Source organism: Schistocerca gregaria, chromosome 2 (assembly GCF_023897955.1).
Source record: "Schistocerca gregaria isolate iqSchGreg1 chromosome 2, iqSchGreg1.2, whole genome shotgun sequence".
Classification (NCBI taxonomy): domain Eukaryota; kingdom Metazoa; phylum Arthropoda; class Insecta; order Orthoptera; family Acrididae; genus Schistocerca; species Schistocerca gregaria.
Window position 1 is genome coordinate 315690153 of NC_064921.1, and position 17064 is coordinate 315707216.

Below are 17064 nucleotides of genomic sequence, written 5' to 3' on the forward strand. Positions count from 1 at the left end.
TTAACTAACCCCCAAGTTGAATTGGATCTAAACCTTGTCGATTAATAATCATTAGTTTTGGTCTTTTTCATGCTTACCTCTTGACCAAAATTTAAAGTAATAGTCTTCGGGGGCATGAAAGGGAAGCGGTGGTCGAGAAAGGAGTGAGAGAGAGTTGTAGCCTATTCCCCATGTTATCCAATCTGTGCAATGGGCACGCAATAAAGGAAACCAAAGGAAAATTTGGAGTAGAAATTAAAGTTCACTGAGAACAAACAAAAACTTTGAGGTACCGATGACATTGTAATTCTGTCAGTTACATTAAAGGACTCGATCGGAATGGACAATGTCTTGAAAGGAAAATATACGAAGAACATCAATAGAAACAAGACGAGGATTACAGAATGTAGCCGAATTAAATTAGATGGTCCTGAGGGAATTAGATTAGGAAATGAGACAGAGTAGTACTCGTAGATGAATTTTGTTATTTGGGCAGCAAAATAACTGATGATCGCCGAAGTAGAGAGGATATAAAATGTAGCCTGGCGATGGAAAGAAAAGCGTTTCTGAAGAAGAGAAACTTGTTAACATCGAATATAGATTTGAGTGCTACGAAGTCTTGAAAGTATTTGTGTGGAACCTAGCCATATATGAAAGTGAAACGTACACAGCAAACAGTTTAGACAAGAAGAGAATAGAAACTTTTGAAATGGGCTGCAACAGAAAATGCTAAATATTAGATGGGTAGACCACGTAAATAATGAGGAGGTACTGAAAAGAATTGGGGAGAAAAGAGATTTGTGCCGCAAACTGATTACAAGAAGGGATCGGTTGGTAGGACACATTTTGAGGCATCAAGGGGTCACCAATTTCGTACTAGGAGGAGGTTTTGGGGTAAAAATCGTAGAGCGAGACCAAGAGATGAATACTTCAAGCAGATTCAGAAGGATGTAGGTTGCAGTAGTTATTCGTATATGAAGAGGCTTGCACAGGATAGAGTAGCACGGAAAGCTGCATCTGAACAGTCTTCGAACTGAACCACGACAACCACAATCTTCACTCTGGAGGACAGATGACTAAGTTCTTCCTCACTTCTTGCAATGAGGGTAGTAGCACATGGAAAACGAAGATTGTTGATTTTACCGTCGTCAATTGAAATTCCACTTTACCAGCCATCCACTGCGTTCCTATTGACATATTACGCACAGATTTTAAAAACCTGAGGTGGCAGTATACGATCTTGTCTGACTACATATGTAACATCGAAAGACTCCCATCCCATCCCATTCACCATCCACTTTTATAGTTGCAATATGGCTTATAAAGCCATGTGGGCGAATAATAAATGTTGTTTTGTGTCACAATAAAATTAGTGGATATGTTTGCACAAGATGACTATTGTACATTTATTACGAAGAAATCCATTGGCTGTTTGCGGAGTATACCGTGTTTTGACTGTGTGTGGCAAGTTAACACTGGATGCCGTATGGGTGATTCAAAACCAGAAATGTTCCTTTTGCAGGCAGTCTTCTTTCATTTGTGACGCCTGTACTTCCGGCACTAGGATCATGAACCTCTTGATTCATCGTCCATAGAGACAAATATATTCTTATCGGATACAATATACACTGAGGCTTGATTGTGAAGGGTAATTAACTCGTATGGAGTTTACGTAAAAGGGTTCAACTGCATCACTGATCTGGGTTCCACCCTTGTTACAACAAACCAATTAATTAAAACGTGTTACGGTGTTGATACTACACTGCACGAAAAAAGTGAGGAAAGCGATATATAAGTGCTTGTATGTTTGAAGCTTATGGCTGCTCAATGGCGAGTTTATCAGCGCTCTCGTATATGCAAGTATGAGCCAATGAAACATTAATACTGGTAAGTACGTGCATTACATCGTTGGAAGTAAGTATCAACAAAAGGAAAAAATTTTTACAGTGTTTGAATGACAGGAAAAAAAATATTGACACACTGCTCAGAGAGCAAAATTGTTGAGTAAGAAAAGACACACATTATACAGGGTGTTACAAAAAGGTACGGCCAAACTTTCAGGAAACATTCCTCACACACAAAGAAAGAAAATATGTTACTTTAGAGCTCATTTTATTACTTCTCTTCAAATCACATTAATCATGGAATGGAAACACACAGCAACAGAACGTACCAGCGAGACTTCAAACACTTTGTTGCAGGAAATGTTCAAAATATCCTCCATTAGCGAGGATACATGCATCCAACCTCCGCCGCATGGAATCCCTGATGCGCTGATGCAGCCCTGGAGAATGGCGTATTGTATCACAGCCGTCCACAATACGAGCACGAAGAGTCTCTATATTTGGTACCGGGGTTGCGTATTCAAGAGCTTTCAAATGCCCCCATAAATGAAATTCAAGAGGGTTGAGGTCAGGAGAGCGTGGAGGCAATGGTATTGGTCCGCCTCTGCCAATCCATCGGTCACCGAATCTGTTGTTGAGAAGCGCACGAACACTTCGATTGAAATGTGGAGGAGCTCCATCGTGCATGAACCACATGTTGTGTCGCACTTGTACAGGCACATGTTCTAGCAGCACAGGTAGAGTATCCCGTATGAAATCGTGATAACGTGCTCCATTGAGCGTAAGTGGAATAACATGGGACCCAATCAAGATATCACCAACAATGCCTGCCCAAACGTTCACAGAAAATCTGTGTTGATGACGTGATTGCACAATTGCGTGCGGATTCTCATCAGCCGACACATGTTGATTGTGAAAATTTACAATTTGATCACGTTGGAATGAAGCCTCATCCGTAAAGAGAACATTTGCACTGAAATGAGGATTGACACATTTTTGGATGAACCATTCGCAGAAGTGTACCCGTGGAGTCCAATCAGCTGCTGATAGTGCCTGCACACGCTGTACCTGGTACAGAAACAACTAGTTCTCCCGTAGCACTCTCCATACAGTGACGTGATCAACGTTACCTTGTACACCTGACATTAGGGTTATCGTCAACTGCACAAAGAATTGCCAAGTCCATTGCAGGTGTCCTCGTCGTTCTAGGTCTTCCCCAGTCGCGAGTCATAGGCTGGAATGTTCCGTGCTCCCTAAGACGCCGATCAATTGCTTCGAACGTCTTCGTGTCGGGACACCTTCGTTCTGGAAATCTGTCTCGATACAAACGTGCCGCTCCACGGCTATTGCCTCGTGCTAATCCATACATCAATCTTCCAATTCCGCATTTGTAAACATTGCACTGACTGCAAAACCACGTTCGTGATGAGCACTAAGCTGTTGATGCTACGTACTGATGTGCTTGATGCTAGTGCTGTAGAGCAATGAGTTGCATGTCAACACAAGCACCGAAGTCTACATTACCTTCCTTCGATTGGGCAAACTGGCGGTGAATCGAGGAAGTACAGTACATACTGACGAAACTAAAATGAGCTCTAACATGGAAACTAAGCGTTTTCGGACACATGTCCACATAACATCTTTTCTTTATTTGTGTGTGAGGACTGTTTCCAGAAAGTTTGGCCGTAACCTTTTTGTGACACCCTGTATAGCACTACAAGTTCTGGTCTACAGTCAGAAATGCTTATGAAAAGTATGATTACTTCCTCTTAAACAGTCCATGGCGCATCTCCCAGACGCGGGTATCGACCAGATCTGGAATGGCCGGATCTCAGGCTATTGATATAGGAATTGTGGAAGGCAAGTAGGCTACCGTCTCGAAGTGGTGGTGGCTAGTGAGACATTCTGATTGCTCAAAGACGTCAGCAGAACAGACCTGCTTTGCAAGGCTCCGACCTGTTCTCCTCTCTTTGCTCTTCTTTTTTGCGTGGCTTATTGACATTGATTTATCCGTTTTCCCTGTATACACTCCAGATAATGGCATTTGATTTTTCAAGCTCTGAACTCGTGCTGGGTTTTGTTGTTAACAACTCTGTTTATCCACCAAACGACTTCCCCCAGAAACACGTTGAAACTTTCATATTTGTCTAAGATATACTTATAGGCATGGCAAAGCTCCTTTTACGACGACAACGTTCCCTTCAACTCGATGTTTTTTTGCGACGTCTTTGGTGGACTTTCAGTGTTGCAATCAATGCTTCTGGTGCCCAAGTGGATGCCTTAGGTTTCAGATAGGAACGGAAAGCTATCTGCCCACAAACAAATACTGAGCTGTTTTCGGCGGCCGGTGTGGCTGAGCGGTTCTAGGCGCTTCAGTCTGGAACCGTGCGACCGCTACGGTCGCAGGTTCGAATCCTGCGTCAGGCATGGATGTGTGTGATGTCCTTAGGTTTCTTAGGTTTAAGTAGTTCTAAGTTCTAGGGGTCTCATGACCTCAGACGTTAAGTCCCATAGTGCTCAGATCCAATTGAACCATTTTTTGAGCTGTTTTCAGGATTACCTTTTGTTGGAGAAGTAGTATATTTTCCCGCCTCACGAACTGCTGTTGTGAGTTTAGCTACATACAATGTCTACAGCAGTTACTCAGATCGTACCACATGCACATAGTCACCCGTATACTAAATTACTTCTCTCCTATCGTTACCACCGAATACCCACACTTCTGTTACATAACTGCTGCACACTTCGGCCATCTGAGCATGCTTCATGGATCAATTTATTGGTACTGCCGTTGTAGCCCCTCGATCCGCCGAGATTTAAGAGAGGCTCTGTCTCGACGCAATTCCACTGAAGCCTCACGGTTGTATCCATTGTCTCGTAGTTGCTAAATCCAAAACGCAGTGGGAGAAGCCCTGTGGTGATAACGGGGAGACGAACCTGTTCGAAGTTGACTCTTTGAGTTGGTGCTTGAAAATGGGCTCAGGTGGTTCCATTTCATGAACATTGCCAATGAAAGCCATTTAGGTGGGATCGGGCTCCAGTGCAACGTATGCCTTAAGATTTTCATAATGAAATAAACAGTTTTTTGTGATATGAATGATGGATATCAATGTGAGCCACTCACCGGTTGGACAAGGTTGTTCCAAGGGACAGGCGGCCACGACCACTTGCAGCTTGCCACTCGGCCACTCGGGTCAGGTGCAGCTGGTGTGCTGACCAGCAGCTGGCATTGCACTGCGTTAATCTATCGTATGCACTCAACCTCCCTCACTGATGTAACGGGGTATTAAATAATTCCATTGTGACACTTATAGGGAAGAACCTACTGACTGTTAGTCTGTATGGTAAAATAAATGCATTCTTGAACAAACCATTACGCTGGTGCTTAAGTTCGAAGCGTTTTTCTATACGTTTTATAAAAACAACAGATACACATCACAGAGTCATCAACAATACAGTCTCCTTCACTGTTTACAACAGTCTGCCGACGCTGGAGTAACTTTTCGATCCCGCGACTGGAGAAATCACTTGGCATTGAGGCGAAGATTGATATGAGCATTTTTTTCGGAAGAAATTCCTTGAGTTGTTCGATAGAGAGGACAAGAGATTAAGGTGGGTGCGGAGTGGCTTCCCAACCGAACAGTGTTTCTTATCAGTCCTATAGAATACGGGCAGCGTTATCGTGGAGTAGCATCATTTCACGCAGTCTTCCTGGTCGTTGTTCTTGGATTTCGTCTGTAAGAGGTCTCAATTGTTGACAGTAGCAGTGATGGCTACATCTCGGGGAAGCAATTCGTAGAACAGCACACCGTTTCTGTTTCACCAGAGGTAAAACATTATCTTTTGTGCATTCGCACAGGTCTTTGCACAGGGAGTTGCTGCTTTGTTTGGGCTCATCGATTCCTTTCTTTCTCTTAGAATAAAGACACAATTTTTCATCACCAGTAACGACACAGAATATGACTGGTTGCTGTTACTCACGGGCCAACTCACGAAGAACAAGCAGTGATGCACCTGCTGATTTTTTTGGTTTTGTTTTAGAACATTTTACCATACACCCGATATTTGAATTTTCCCCGTTGCTTGTCAGTGTCGTACAATGGTGAAATCATCACCGTTCTATAGTACAATTAAGTTGATCGTTGTGGACAAGTGTGTTTAAACGATCTTCATCAAATCGTGAAGGTCTTACTGAACATGGAGAGTCACTAATGTCAAATCGATCCTCCTTAAAACGAGAAAATCATTTTCTTTTCGTGCTCTGTCCAACGAAATTATCCCCATACACGCAGCAAATGTTTCTGGCTGTCTCCGCTGATGTCACCCGTCTGGGCTCGAACAGAAGAATTTATCGTAAATATTCTGATTTCTCCACTTGGCACTCCACTTTCTACCGTCCACAGCTCCACTCACTACCTCCAAATGACAAAATGACAATATGCGAATTCAAATAAATAGCAACAGTTGAATACAACTAAAAAATGACAATCCATAAACGGGAACCGGAATACCAACATGCAAAGCAAAAATGCTTCTAACTTGTGGACCAACCTAATATTTACAGAGGCAGCTTGGTACAGGAACTTAAATTTTCTGGAATATCTTTGATCGTTACGGTTACCTTCAGACACATATTTCATGATTTTATGGTGAAGTAATGCGCAGCTACTTCAGAGGTTAAAAAAACGATCCAAGACCTACATGGCATAGCAAATTTACTGGAATCAAATAGCTCTCCATTTTCAGTTGTACCATTTATTGAACCAGCGACAAGGCAGTTATAAGTGGCTGATTTACGGCACTTTGCTCTAGCGCGGGTATTACTGATGCAGTTCTAAAAGAGATTCCAAAGCTGCAAGGTAATGCAGATAACATCACCTCTGTGGGCTAGCATTTTCTTGCGAGCAGCTTTTTCCTGCCACGAAAAAAATACTGTGCTGCGATGGTGAGTGTTCTGCGTTTTGCAACAACTCGAAACTTCACAAAAAATTTTCTATTTTGTGAATAAAAAGAAATGTCATATTCCAGACACGTAATACAAAGTCAGCATTTTTACTTGCATTCATTCTTCTGAAAAATTCATAATTAATTGCCAGTAGCAGTTATTAAAATTCCTTTATCATACAACCAGTTTCGGCTCACAAACCCTAAACTTTTATCAGATATCTTTTATACTAAACGAAAGGACACATAAAAAGCACTGCAAATTGAACTGTCATTATAGCTCTAACAACTTTTCCGGAAGTACATATAGTTGCGCGGGATAGCCGCGCGATCTAGGGTGTCTCATCACCGATGGCGCTAATCCCCTCGTCGGAGGTTCGAGTCCTCCCTTGGGCATGGGTGCGTGTGTTGTCCTTAGCTTGGGTTACTTTAAGTTAGATTAAGTAGTGTGTAAACTTAGGGACAGATGACCTCAGCAGTTTGGTCCCGTAAGACCTTACCACAAATTTACAAAAAGCACATACAATAAGATGTCACATGCATAAAAATCATGTGGTTGTAATTAATATACACCTACTCAAGGAGGTCTAGCTTAGGCTGTAATTATGGCACGTCAGCGAAACTTCACAGGTATGCTAATGCAGCAATGTGGAACTGCTTTACGCTGGAAAAAAAAATCCAACTTTAGTCACCAGGTGCTCGTGTCGAAATAATTATGTAAGCGGTGGTTAATAATGAAATCAACATTGTACCTTTTTCACTTGTTTGATCTTTTCTGTCCACATTACACATGGATCCATTTCCATATGTCTTTCTTGCACTCACAGCGCTAGATTTGCACCTCGTGGTTCAGATTGGAACTAATTTTTGCAGGTAAATTGGTTCTGCATTAACGCACTAGAATCTCTACCAAGTTTGGCTGTCATGCGATAATTACTGTACATACTGGACCTCTGTGAGTAGCTGCATTTTAATTATAACTACCCACCAAAGTTTGGAAGGTAGGAGACCAGGTACTGCCGGAAATAAAGCTGTGAGGAAAAGGGCCGTGAGTCGTGCTGGTGTAGCTCACTTGGTAGAGCCCTTGCCCGCGAAAGGCAAAGGTCGCGAGTTCGAGTCTCGGTCCGGCACACAGTTTTAATCTGTCAGGAAGTTTCATATCAGCGGACACTCCACTGGAGAGTGAGAATCTCATTCTGGAAACATCCCCCAGGCTGTGGCTAAGCCATGTCTCCACAGTATCCTTTCTTTCAGGAGTGCTAGTACTGCAAGTTTCGTAGGAGAGCTTCTGTAAAGTTTGGAAGGTAGGAGACGAGGTACTGGCGGAAGTAAAGCTGTGAGGACGGGGCGTGAGTCGCGCTTGGGGGGCTCAGTTGGTAGAGCACTTGCCCGCGAAAGTAGAAGGTCACGAGCTCGAGTCTCGGACTGGCACACAGTTTACGAGGTGATACAAAATAACTGACGTGAAAATATAAAATCCATAATTTTTCGTTGGCAACAAATTTGCGACACATAAAGTAATGTAACAGATAGTGTCAAAACATATCACGAAATACGTCTATAGCTTGTAAATATACAGTGTCTCATGTAATCAAATAATTATATGAGTTACATCATGAAACATAAACATTTATGTTACTGCACTCCATGTTGCAGTAACAGTCAGTTTACAGTGTTACGAGATAAAGCACTCTGCAGCTCAGTACTGTTTACAAGTCGAACGAAGATGCCCAGTGGTTTGCTGCAAACACACGATTCAAGTGACTAATATCTTTATGATTATATATGGTTTACCACCAGGTCTTGGCCGTGAGTCATGGCGATTTTCAAATATTTATCCAGTAATGTTGTGTGCAATTTGTTGACTGCCATCGCTGGTTGACAATCAACCCCCCCCCCCCCCTCGCGGGTGCCATGGTCCCTGGCCGGTCGGTGTGGCCATGCGGTTTTAGGCGCTTGACATCTATGGTCATCAGTCCCCTAGAACTTAGAACTACCTAAACCTAACTAACCTAAGGACATCACACAACACCCAGTCATCACGAGGCAGAGAAAATCCCTGACCCCGCCGGGAATCGAAGCCGGTAACCCGGGCGCGGGAAGCGAGAACGCTACCGCACGACGACGAGCTGCGAACTCGCTTCAGTCTGGAATCGCGTGACCGCTATGGTCGCAGGTTCGAATCCATCCTCGGGCGTGGATGTGTGTGATGTCGTCCGGTTAGTTAGGTTTAAGTAGTTCTAAGTTCTAGGGGACTGATGACCTCAGAAGTTAAGTCCCATAGTGCTCAGAGCCATTTGAACCATCGAACCTCGGTCCCTGAGTGTGAGCTAGTTGCCAATCCCCGTCCAGCTGTGCTCGCGGGCGCCCGCCTGCCGGCGAACGATCACTCGAAGTGTAACTGCCTGGAGCGAGAATGCTGAAGTGTGGCGCGTGTTGACTGGCAGGGGTGCACCGTGTTCTGCCCCGGAGTGCGCGAGGTGTGGCTCCTGGACGACGTGCAGGAGGTGCTGCGGCGCGCCGAGGAGGCGGGGCTGCACGTGCCGCTGTACTACCCGGTGGCGCGCCGCGACGACGTGCTGCGGCTGTACGAGGCGGGCGTGCCGGCGGCGGGCACGCACTTCATGGCGAGCGCGGGCGCGCTCGGCTGCCGCGACCGCGTCAAGCTGCGCCTGCCCGCGGCGCGCGCCCAGTTCCGCATGCCGTACGAGATGTCGCCGCAGCGGCCGTGGGTCGTGGTGCAGGACCTGCCCGGCGAGCACTTCCTCACCTGCACCACGGTGCGCGACGCCGTCGTGCTCGCCAACGTCACGTGCCGCGTGCTCGACTCGGGCGAGCTGGTGCCCGTCGACCACCGCGCAGTCGACCAGTGGCTCACCGCCTTCTTCAGCAGGCTGCGCGTCCTCAGGCAGTTCTCCGGACACGTCTCCTTCAGGTGAGTCACCTTCCACGACGAATTTTAAAACTTCGTGCTAGCTTAAAACTGTGCGCCCACCCAGGACTCGGACGTGGAACCTTCGTCTCTCTCTCGGGCAGAGGCTCTAGTGACTGAACTATCCAGGCATTGGCGGTAGTAAAGGTGAAGGGTGGGTCCAGAATCGTGTCTGGATAGCTCAATCAGTAAATCATTTACCCGTAAAAGGCAGACGTTCCTAGTTCCAGTAACAGACTAACACATCATTTTACTCTGAAGAGCCAAAAAGACCGGTACACCTGTGTAATGTCATGTAGATCCCATGCGAGCAGAAGTGGCATGGACTCGACGAATGTCTGAAGTAGTGCTGGAGGGGATTGACACCAGGAATCCTCCAGGGCTGTCCATAAATCCGTAAGAGTACAAGGGGAAGGAGATCTCTTTTGAACAGCACATTGCAAGGTATCCCCGATAAGATCAATAATGCTCGTAAAGTCCACTGCCGGTTCATAGTGTCCAACGGGCACAATATTTCGGCGATCAGACATGTCGCCATCGTCAGGTGAGCTGATGAACTGAGCTCCTAGCTTGCTTCAGCCTGACAGAGACAGATTGGTCTCTGTTGTTCGGTGGAGTCTAAGCTGGTTGGCTATTCCTCCAAGCTGGCGGTGTGTGTGGGTTGTCCTTTCGTTGTGTTTATGTCCTTTCAGTCTGCTGGGACGGCGTTCCTGGCGTGCTTGCAACTTATTGGTCGCGAAGCAGGTGTGGCCATCTGGTGGCGTTGAGACGCTGCACACGGTGGCCTAGTGCTCGGAGGAGCGGATTTGTTGACTGCATGGTCTTCTCGTAGAAGAGTCGTGCAGCCTGGCGAAACCTCTCTCTAACAGTTGGAATGTTGGAGACTCGGTTAAGGTCGTCCGACGGGAAGTCCCGAGGGAGGTGCAACGCCAGCCATAGGATCCGGTTTTGGAGTCGTTGTAGTCTTCCGACGTGGCTCGCTGCGGCGTTGCCCCAAACCACAGCGGCGTAGTCGATGAGTGGACGGATTAGAGTCAGATACATCGCAACACCCAGGTCAGGTGGGAGTGCAGTTGATGGATTGAGGAAGGGGTAGAGCTGTGTCATTCTACCCCTGACCTTTTTGACTATATCATCGATGTGTTGTCTCCAAGTGAGCCCTCTATCCAGCGTCACACCCAGGTACTTTGCTGTAGTGCCCCAAGGTACGGCGGTTCCCCTAATGGCGATCTGCGGTAGGGCAGCTGGAATATGTTTCTTCGTGATGAGGAGGGCTTGCGTCTTAGCCCCATTGAAGCTGAGGCGCCACCTCCTGGCCCACTGACTAAGTGTGTCAGCTGCTGCTTGCATGCGTCTTTGGAGTAGAGCTGCATTCATGCTCCTTGCGTACATCGCCGTATCATCTGCGTAGAGGGCAAGGTGGACCCTGTCCATCTGCGGCATGTCTGCAGTATACAGGATGTAGAGTATGGGGCCGAGGACGGAGCCTTGGGGAACTCCAGCCCTGACCAGACGGCGCGTCGACAAGTCCTCCGTGCGGACATGGAAGCTTCTGTCGGCGAGGTAAGATTGTAGGAGGCGGACATGCGGCAGGGGCACACCGAGGTCCAGAAGCTTGAAAAGGAGCCCCTCATGCCATACAGAATCGAACGCCCGTGAGACATCCAGGAAGATGGCCCCGAAAAACTCCCGTCGTTCGATGGCATCAAGGCCCTCTTCGACTAGTCGAAGCAGTTGGTGCGTTGTTGCATGACCAGGGCGAAAACCACATTGTTCGTCCGGCAGTAGACGTTCTTCCTGAATGTGACGTTGTAAGCGTCTGAGATAAAGTCTTTCAAAGACCTTGCTGACCGCTGGTAGTAAGCTGATGGGCCTGTAGCTACTTGGTAAACGAGGGTCCTTCCCAGGCTTCTGGATGGGCACTACCTCTGCATGTTTCCATGCTTGAGGATAGTGTCCAGTGCGGAGAATGTTGTTGAAAAGTCGAGCCAGGTGTTCTGTGGCTGCTGGTGGCATCTGTCGCAGCATTTCATTTGTGAGCTGGTCAGGGCCTCCCGCCTTGCGCTTGTTGAGTCGCCGAAGTTCTACAGAGACTTCATCAGCATCCACCTCTTCGATGTGATCGTCGCCCACAGGTGCATTGAGGAATACCGGAAGACGTTGTGTAACCAGTCAAATGTGATCCGGATCCATGGGGTCCATGATGGGCTGGAAATTTCGTTCAAAAACATCAGCGATGGCGTTGGCTTTGTCCGCTGGGCTGCTGGCGATGTTTTGACCGACTTGTAGCGGCGGTATCCTCTGTCGCCGGCGGAGGAAGAACTGCGTGGCTTTCCAAGCAGTACCATCATCAACCCGAAGAGTGGCCAGGCGGTTGGACCATTCCTGACGGCAACCTTTATCTCTCTCCTCATCTGGTTTAGTGCCCTCTTCGTTGCTGCGTTTCGTGTCAGCTGCCATTCACGGAATAGGCGATTTTTGGTGGTTATCGCCTCCATTAGATGTGGTGGCAGTTGCCGAGATCGGTCAGGTGGTTCAGATCGCGGCCGCGGTGTGGCCCGGTGCACCGCCTGTATAGCACAGTCTTGAAGGAATCGGGCATAGCCATCAACTCCAACCTCAGCAGCATCTGGTGCATCTCGGAGGCCCTCAGCGATCAGCTCCTGGTATCGGATCCAGTTGGTGTTCCTGGTCTGGATTCATCTCCGCGACACTGGCTGAGCATCGACATCGATGTCAAAGATAACTGGAACATGGTCCGAGGATAAGGCGTTGCGAGTGCTGGCAGATATAACATAGGGCACCCTCTTGGCCACCGCAATGTCGAGCACGTCTGGAAGTCCACCATTGTTAGGAAAGTGGGTGGGATCATGAGGTCCGAGGATGATGGCGTTCCACCGCTGTGCGACTCGGAGAAGTTTTCTTCCGTAGTTGTTGGTAAGACGAGAATGCCATTCAGTATGTTTTGCATTAAAATCACCGCCGGCAAAGACCTTTCCAGGTAATGTCAGCAGCGCTTCAACGTCCTGTTGGAGTAACTGCCTGTCAGGTGGACGGTAGACAGCCACAAACGTGATGCGCCCATGTGAGGTGTCAACAGCTACAGCAGTTGCCTCCATCGCTTGTAGTGGCGGAAGCTGAATCTGATGGTGCGCCAGTGAAGTCCGGACGTAGACCGCAGTACCACCGCCATGAGTTGGTCTGTCAGTCCGATAGCACACGTAGTTCGCTGCTCGGACGTGAACTCCAGGCTTGAGAAAAGTCTCCGAGACGAGGCAAATGTCAATGGCTTCATCTCGCAGCAGCTGACGAAATTCGCCATCTTGGGTGCGGATGCCCTGGGCATTCCACACGCATACAGTGACTCCTCCTTGACTACGGGCCATGCTGGGTCTTCAGTGGTCCGGTGGTGATTGCCTGAACGGCTGCACTAACAGCGGTGATGAGTTGCCGCGGGATATCCCTGAGAAGCTCCCGAAGTTCTTGCAGGAGGAGCTTCATTTCTTCCATGCTGGAATCGGCCGCCTGGGAGGGTGCAGATGCAGCTTGTGGGTGTTGAGCTGGGGTTTCCACGACGACAGCCTGGCGTCCCTGTTGGGAGCGGTCGTGTTGTCCCTGGTCTTCACTCTGTTGCTGATCAGGACGCAGTGCTGGTGGTCGCGCTGTGCCTCGTGGACGGCGGGCCTTCTTGTTGTCTGCAGCTGTTGCAACAGTGGCTGGCGCCGTCGCAGGTATGGGGGCCTGTGGAGAGGAGCCAGGGGAAACAGCAGCAGCAAAACTGACTCCAGGTCTGACTGGTGCAGGCCGCTTTATTGAGCCAGGGCGCTGGCCACGGCTCCGTGCCGCAGCCCGTTGGAAGCTGGAACAGCCGCGGTAAGAGTCAACATGTTCTCCCCCACATCCAGCGCATTTGGGCGGTCCATCTGTGCGCTGCCGTGTGCAGTCGCGACTAGCGTGTTCCCCTGCACACTTAACACAGCGTGGGGGTAGCGTGCAGAACCGTGCTACATGCCCAACCATTTGGCAGTTGTAGCACTGAGGTTCTCCCCTCTTCGAGCGGAGTTTTTCTGTAGTGACTGGTGTCGCCGCTATCTTCGTGACCTGCCACAGCCCACGGTTGTGTGGGATATCACAAGTGACCACTAGGACCAGCGGCGTCTCCTTTCTGGTTCGGCGAGACGGTAGGCGGGTTATCGACCTGAGTCCAAATCCATAGCCCATATCCTCCAGTTGCTGCCGGATGTGATCCAGGCTGTAGTTTCGAGGGAGCCCTCGAAAGACGATCTTTAGCGTCTTGTCCGTTGCCGACGGATAAGTGTAGAACGGCTTTTCCTGTTCTCCGAACGCAGCCGTAACCTTTCTGTAGTCATCAGCTGTTTTTAGTGTGACCTTGTACAGGTTGGTGCCAGCAGGCTTGATGACAACGTTGTCTTGGCCAACAAGACGAAGCAGCATCCTGTAGAGGCTGTCGTAGTCTTCAGTATGTTGGACCACAATAGGCGGCGGCCTTGGTTCACTCTTCTGAGTAGGTAACTCCACACCCTCAGCGAGCTCATCATAACTGTTTGTCGTCGGAACCGGCGGTGCAGATGACAGTTGAGCCTTCCTGGCCGGCCGTTTGACGAGTTGAAAACCTTCCTCATCGACGACGACATCCGCCGGTTTTGCCTTCTTTCCCTTAGGAGGGGCTCGAGTAGTTCCTGTGGTGGTGGTCGCCCTTCTTTTCATCGTCCTGGTGGAGGTGGACGCTTCATGTCGCGCCGCCGTCTCGTCGTCTGATTCGGGCAGCGGTACATGCAGTGTAGCCGACTCGAAATCCATAGTCGTGTCCATTGACGATGCCTGGTTCGTCTTAGGTGGGGGGCCGGATGGGGCCGCCGGCAAAGCAAGCTCTGCCGGACGGCGATCCGCCACACCCTTCGCTGTACGGACATCCTCTCGCTCCGACATCTCAGCGCAGACTCGGTGCGGTGATGGTACGGGGTGACACGCGAACTGAGCTCCTGAGGGCGGGCGGCCGATTTAAATCCCCTCCCCCCGCAGGCCGCTCTCTTCGCCGTCCGCGCCCGCGCGCCAGCGGTTGCGAAAACGTGGGCGTTGGAATCTCTCGTAGAGTCGATGTGCTTGATACGTCCGCCCTGGTCGCCAGTTCGTACTTCTTGCTGAGAGTCTTCTTAATTACCTTCAGTGCCGGGTCCCAAGCCTTGCTGAGATTGTAGTACGAACTGGCGGACGTAGCAAGCACATCGACGCTACGACAGATTCCGACGCCCACGTCTTCGCGCCCGCCGGCGCGCGGGTGCGGACGGCGAAGAGAGCGGCCCGCGGGAGGAGGTGGTTTAATTCGGCCGCTCGCCCTCAGGAGCTCAGTTCGTCAGCGCACCTGACGATGACGACATGTATGATTGCCGAAATATTGTGCCCGTTGGACACTATGAACCGGCAGTATATCCGTGGGCTGTTCGAGCAACAAATACGCCGGAAGAAACTGAAAAATCACAAGATCATTAATGTTCATGCCTGAGGTGTTTGGTGGCCAGCGAAAGCGTTTAAACTTAGAAGAGTGTTCCTGGAGCCACTCTCTAGCAATTCTGACCTTGTGGGGTGTTGCATTGTCATGCTGCAATTGACCAAGCCCATCGGAATGCAGAATGAACGTGACTGGATGCAGGTGATCAAAATGGTTCAAATGGCTCTGAGCACTATGGGACTTAACACCTGTGGTCATCAGTCCCCTAGAACTTAGAACTACTTAAACCTAACTAACCCAAGGACATCACACACATCCATGCCCGAGGCAGGATTCGAACCTACGACCGTAGCAGTCGCGCGGTTCCGGACTGAGCGCCTAGAACCGCTCGGCCACCGCGGCCGGCCGCAGGTGATCAGACAGAGTGCTTACGTACGTGTCACTTGTCAGAGTCGTGTCTAGATGTATCAGGGGTCCCATATTACTCCAACTGCACAAGCCCCTCACCATTACAGAAACTCCACCAGCTTGAACAGTACCCTGCTGACCTGCAGGGTCCATGGTTGCAACAAGCTGTCTCCAAACCCGTACACGTCCATCCGCTCGATACAATTTGAAACAAGACTCGTCTGACCAGGCAACATGTTTCCAGTCATCAACAGTCAGTCTAATGTCAGTTGACTGATCCAGGCGAGGCGTAAAGCTTTGTGTCGTGCAGTCTTGAAGCCTACACGAGTGGGTCTTTCGCTCAGAAAGCTCATATCGATGATTCCAGAATGAAATTTTCACTCTGTAGTGGAATGTGCGCTGATATGAAACTTCCTGGCAGATTAAAACTGTGTGTTGGACCAAGACTCGAACTCGGGACCTTTGGATTTCGCGGGCAAGTGCTCTACCAAAGCACGACTCACGCCCCGTCCTCACAGCTTTACTTCTGCCAGTACCTCGTCTACTACCTCCCAAACTTCACAGAAACTGTCGTGAGCACCTAGCAGAACCAGCACTCCTGAAAGAAAGGATATTGCGGAGACACGGCTTAGCCACAGCCTGGAGGATGTTTCCAGAATGAGATTTTCACTCTGTAGCGCAGTATGTGCTGATATGAAACTTCCTGGCAGATTAAAACTGTGTGCCGGACCAAGACTCCCGGTACACCGTTTTAATCTGCCAGGAAGTTTCATATCGATGATGCTTCGTTGAATGGTTCGCGACTGCTGCGGTCGCAGGTTTGAATCCTGCCTCGAGCATGGATGTGTGTGATGTCCTTAGGTTAGTTAGCTTTAAGTAGTTCTAAGTTCTAGGGGACTGATGACCACAGGTGTTAAGTCCCATTGTGCTCAGAGCCATTTGAACCATTTTTTTTTCATGGTTCGCACGCTGACACTTGTTGATGGCCCAGCATTGAAATCTGGTCGTTGGTCTCGTTCTTGCAGGATCTTTCTCCGGCCGCAGCGTTGTCGGAGATTCGATGTTTTACCGGATTCCTGATATTCACGGTAAACTTGCGAAATGGTCGCACGGGGAAATCTACAATTCATCACTGCCTCGGAGATGCAATGTCCCATCGCTAGTGCGCCGACTATAACACCACGTTCAAACTCATTGAAATGTTGATAACCTGCTACTGCAGCAGCAGTAATCGATCTAACAATTGTTGTTTTATAAAGGCGTTGCTGACCGCAGCGCCGTTCGAAAATGGTTCAAATGGCTCTGAGCACTATGGGACTTAATATCTGTGGTCATCAGTCCCCTGGAACTTAGAACTACTTAAACCTAACTAACCTAAGGACATCACACACATCCATGCCCGAGGCAGAGTTCGAACCTGCGACCTTAGCAGTCGCGCGGATCCGGACTGAGCGCCTGAACCGCTAGAACACCGCGGCCGGCCCGCA

General features: G+C 48.9%; 1 protein-coding gene across 1 annotated transcript in view; it reads left to right on the forward strand.

The window, feature by feature from the left end:
* The window catches only part of LOC126336938 (uncharacterized), a 209706-nt gene that overhangs the window by 116550 nt on the left and 76092 nt on the right, over positions 1-17064 (forward strand). The window contains exon 4 of the mRNA XM_050001115.1: positions 9215-9702. Coding sequence (XP_049857072.1) covers positions 9215-9702 — 488 coding nt within the window. The remainder of the gene's footprint in view (positions 1-9214; positions 9703-17064) is intronic.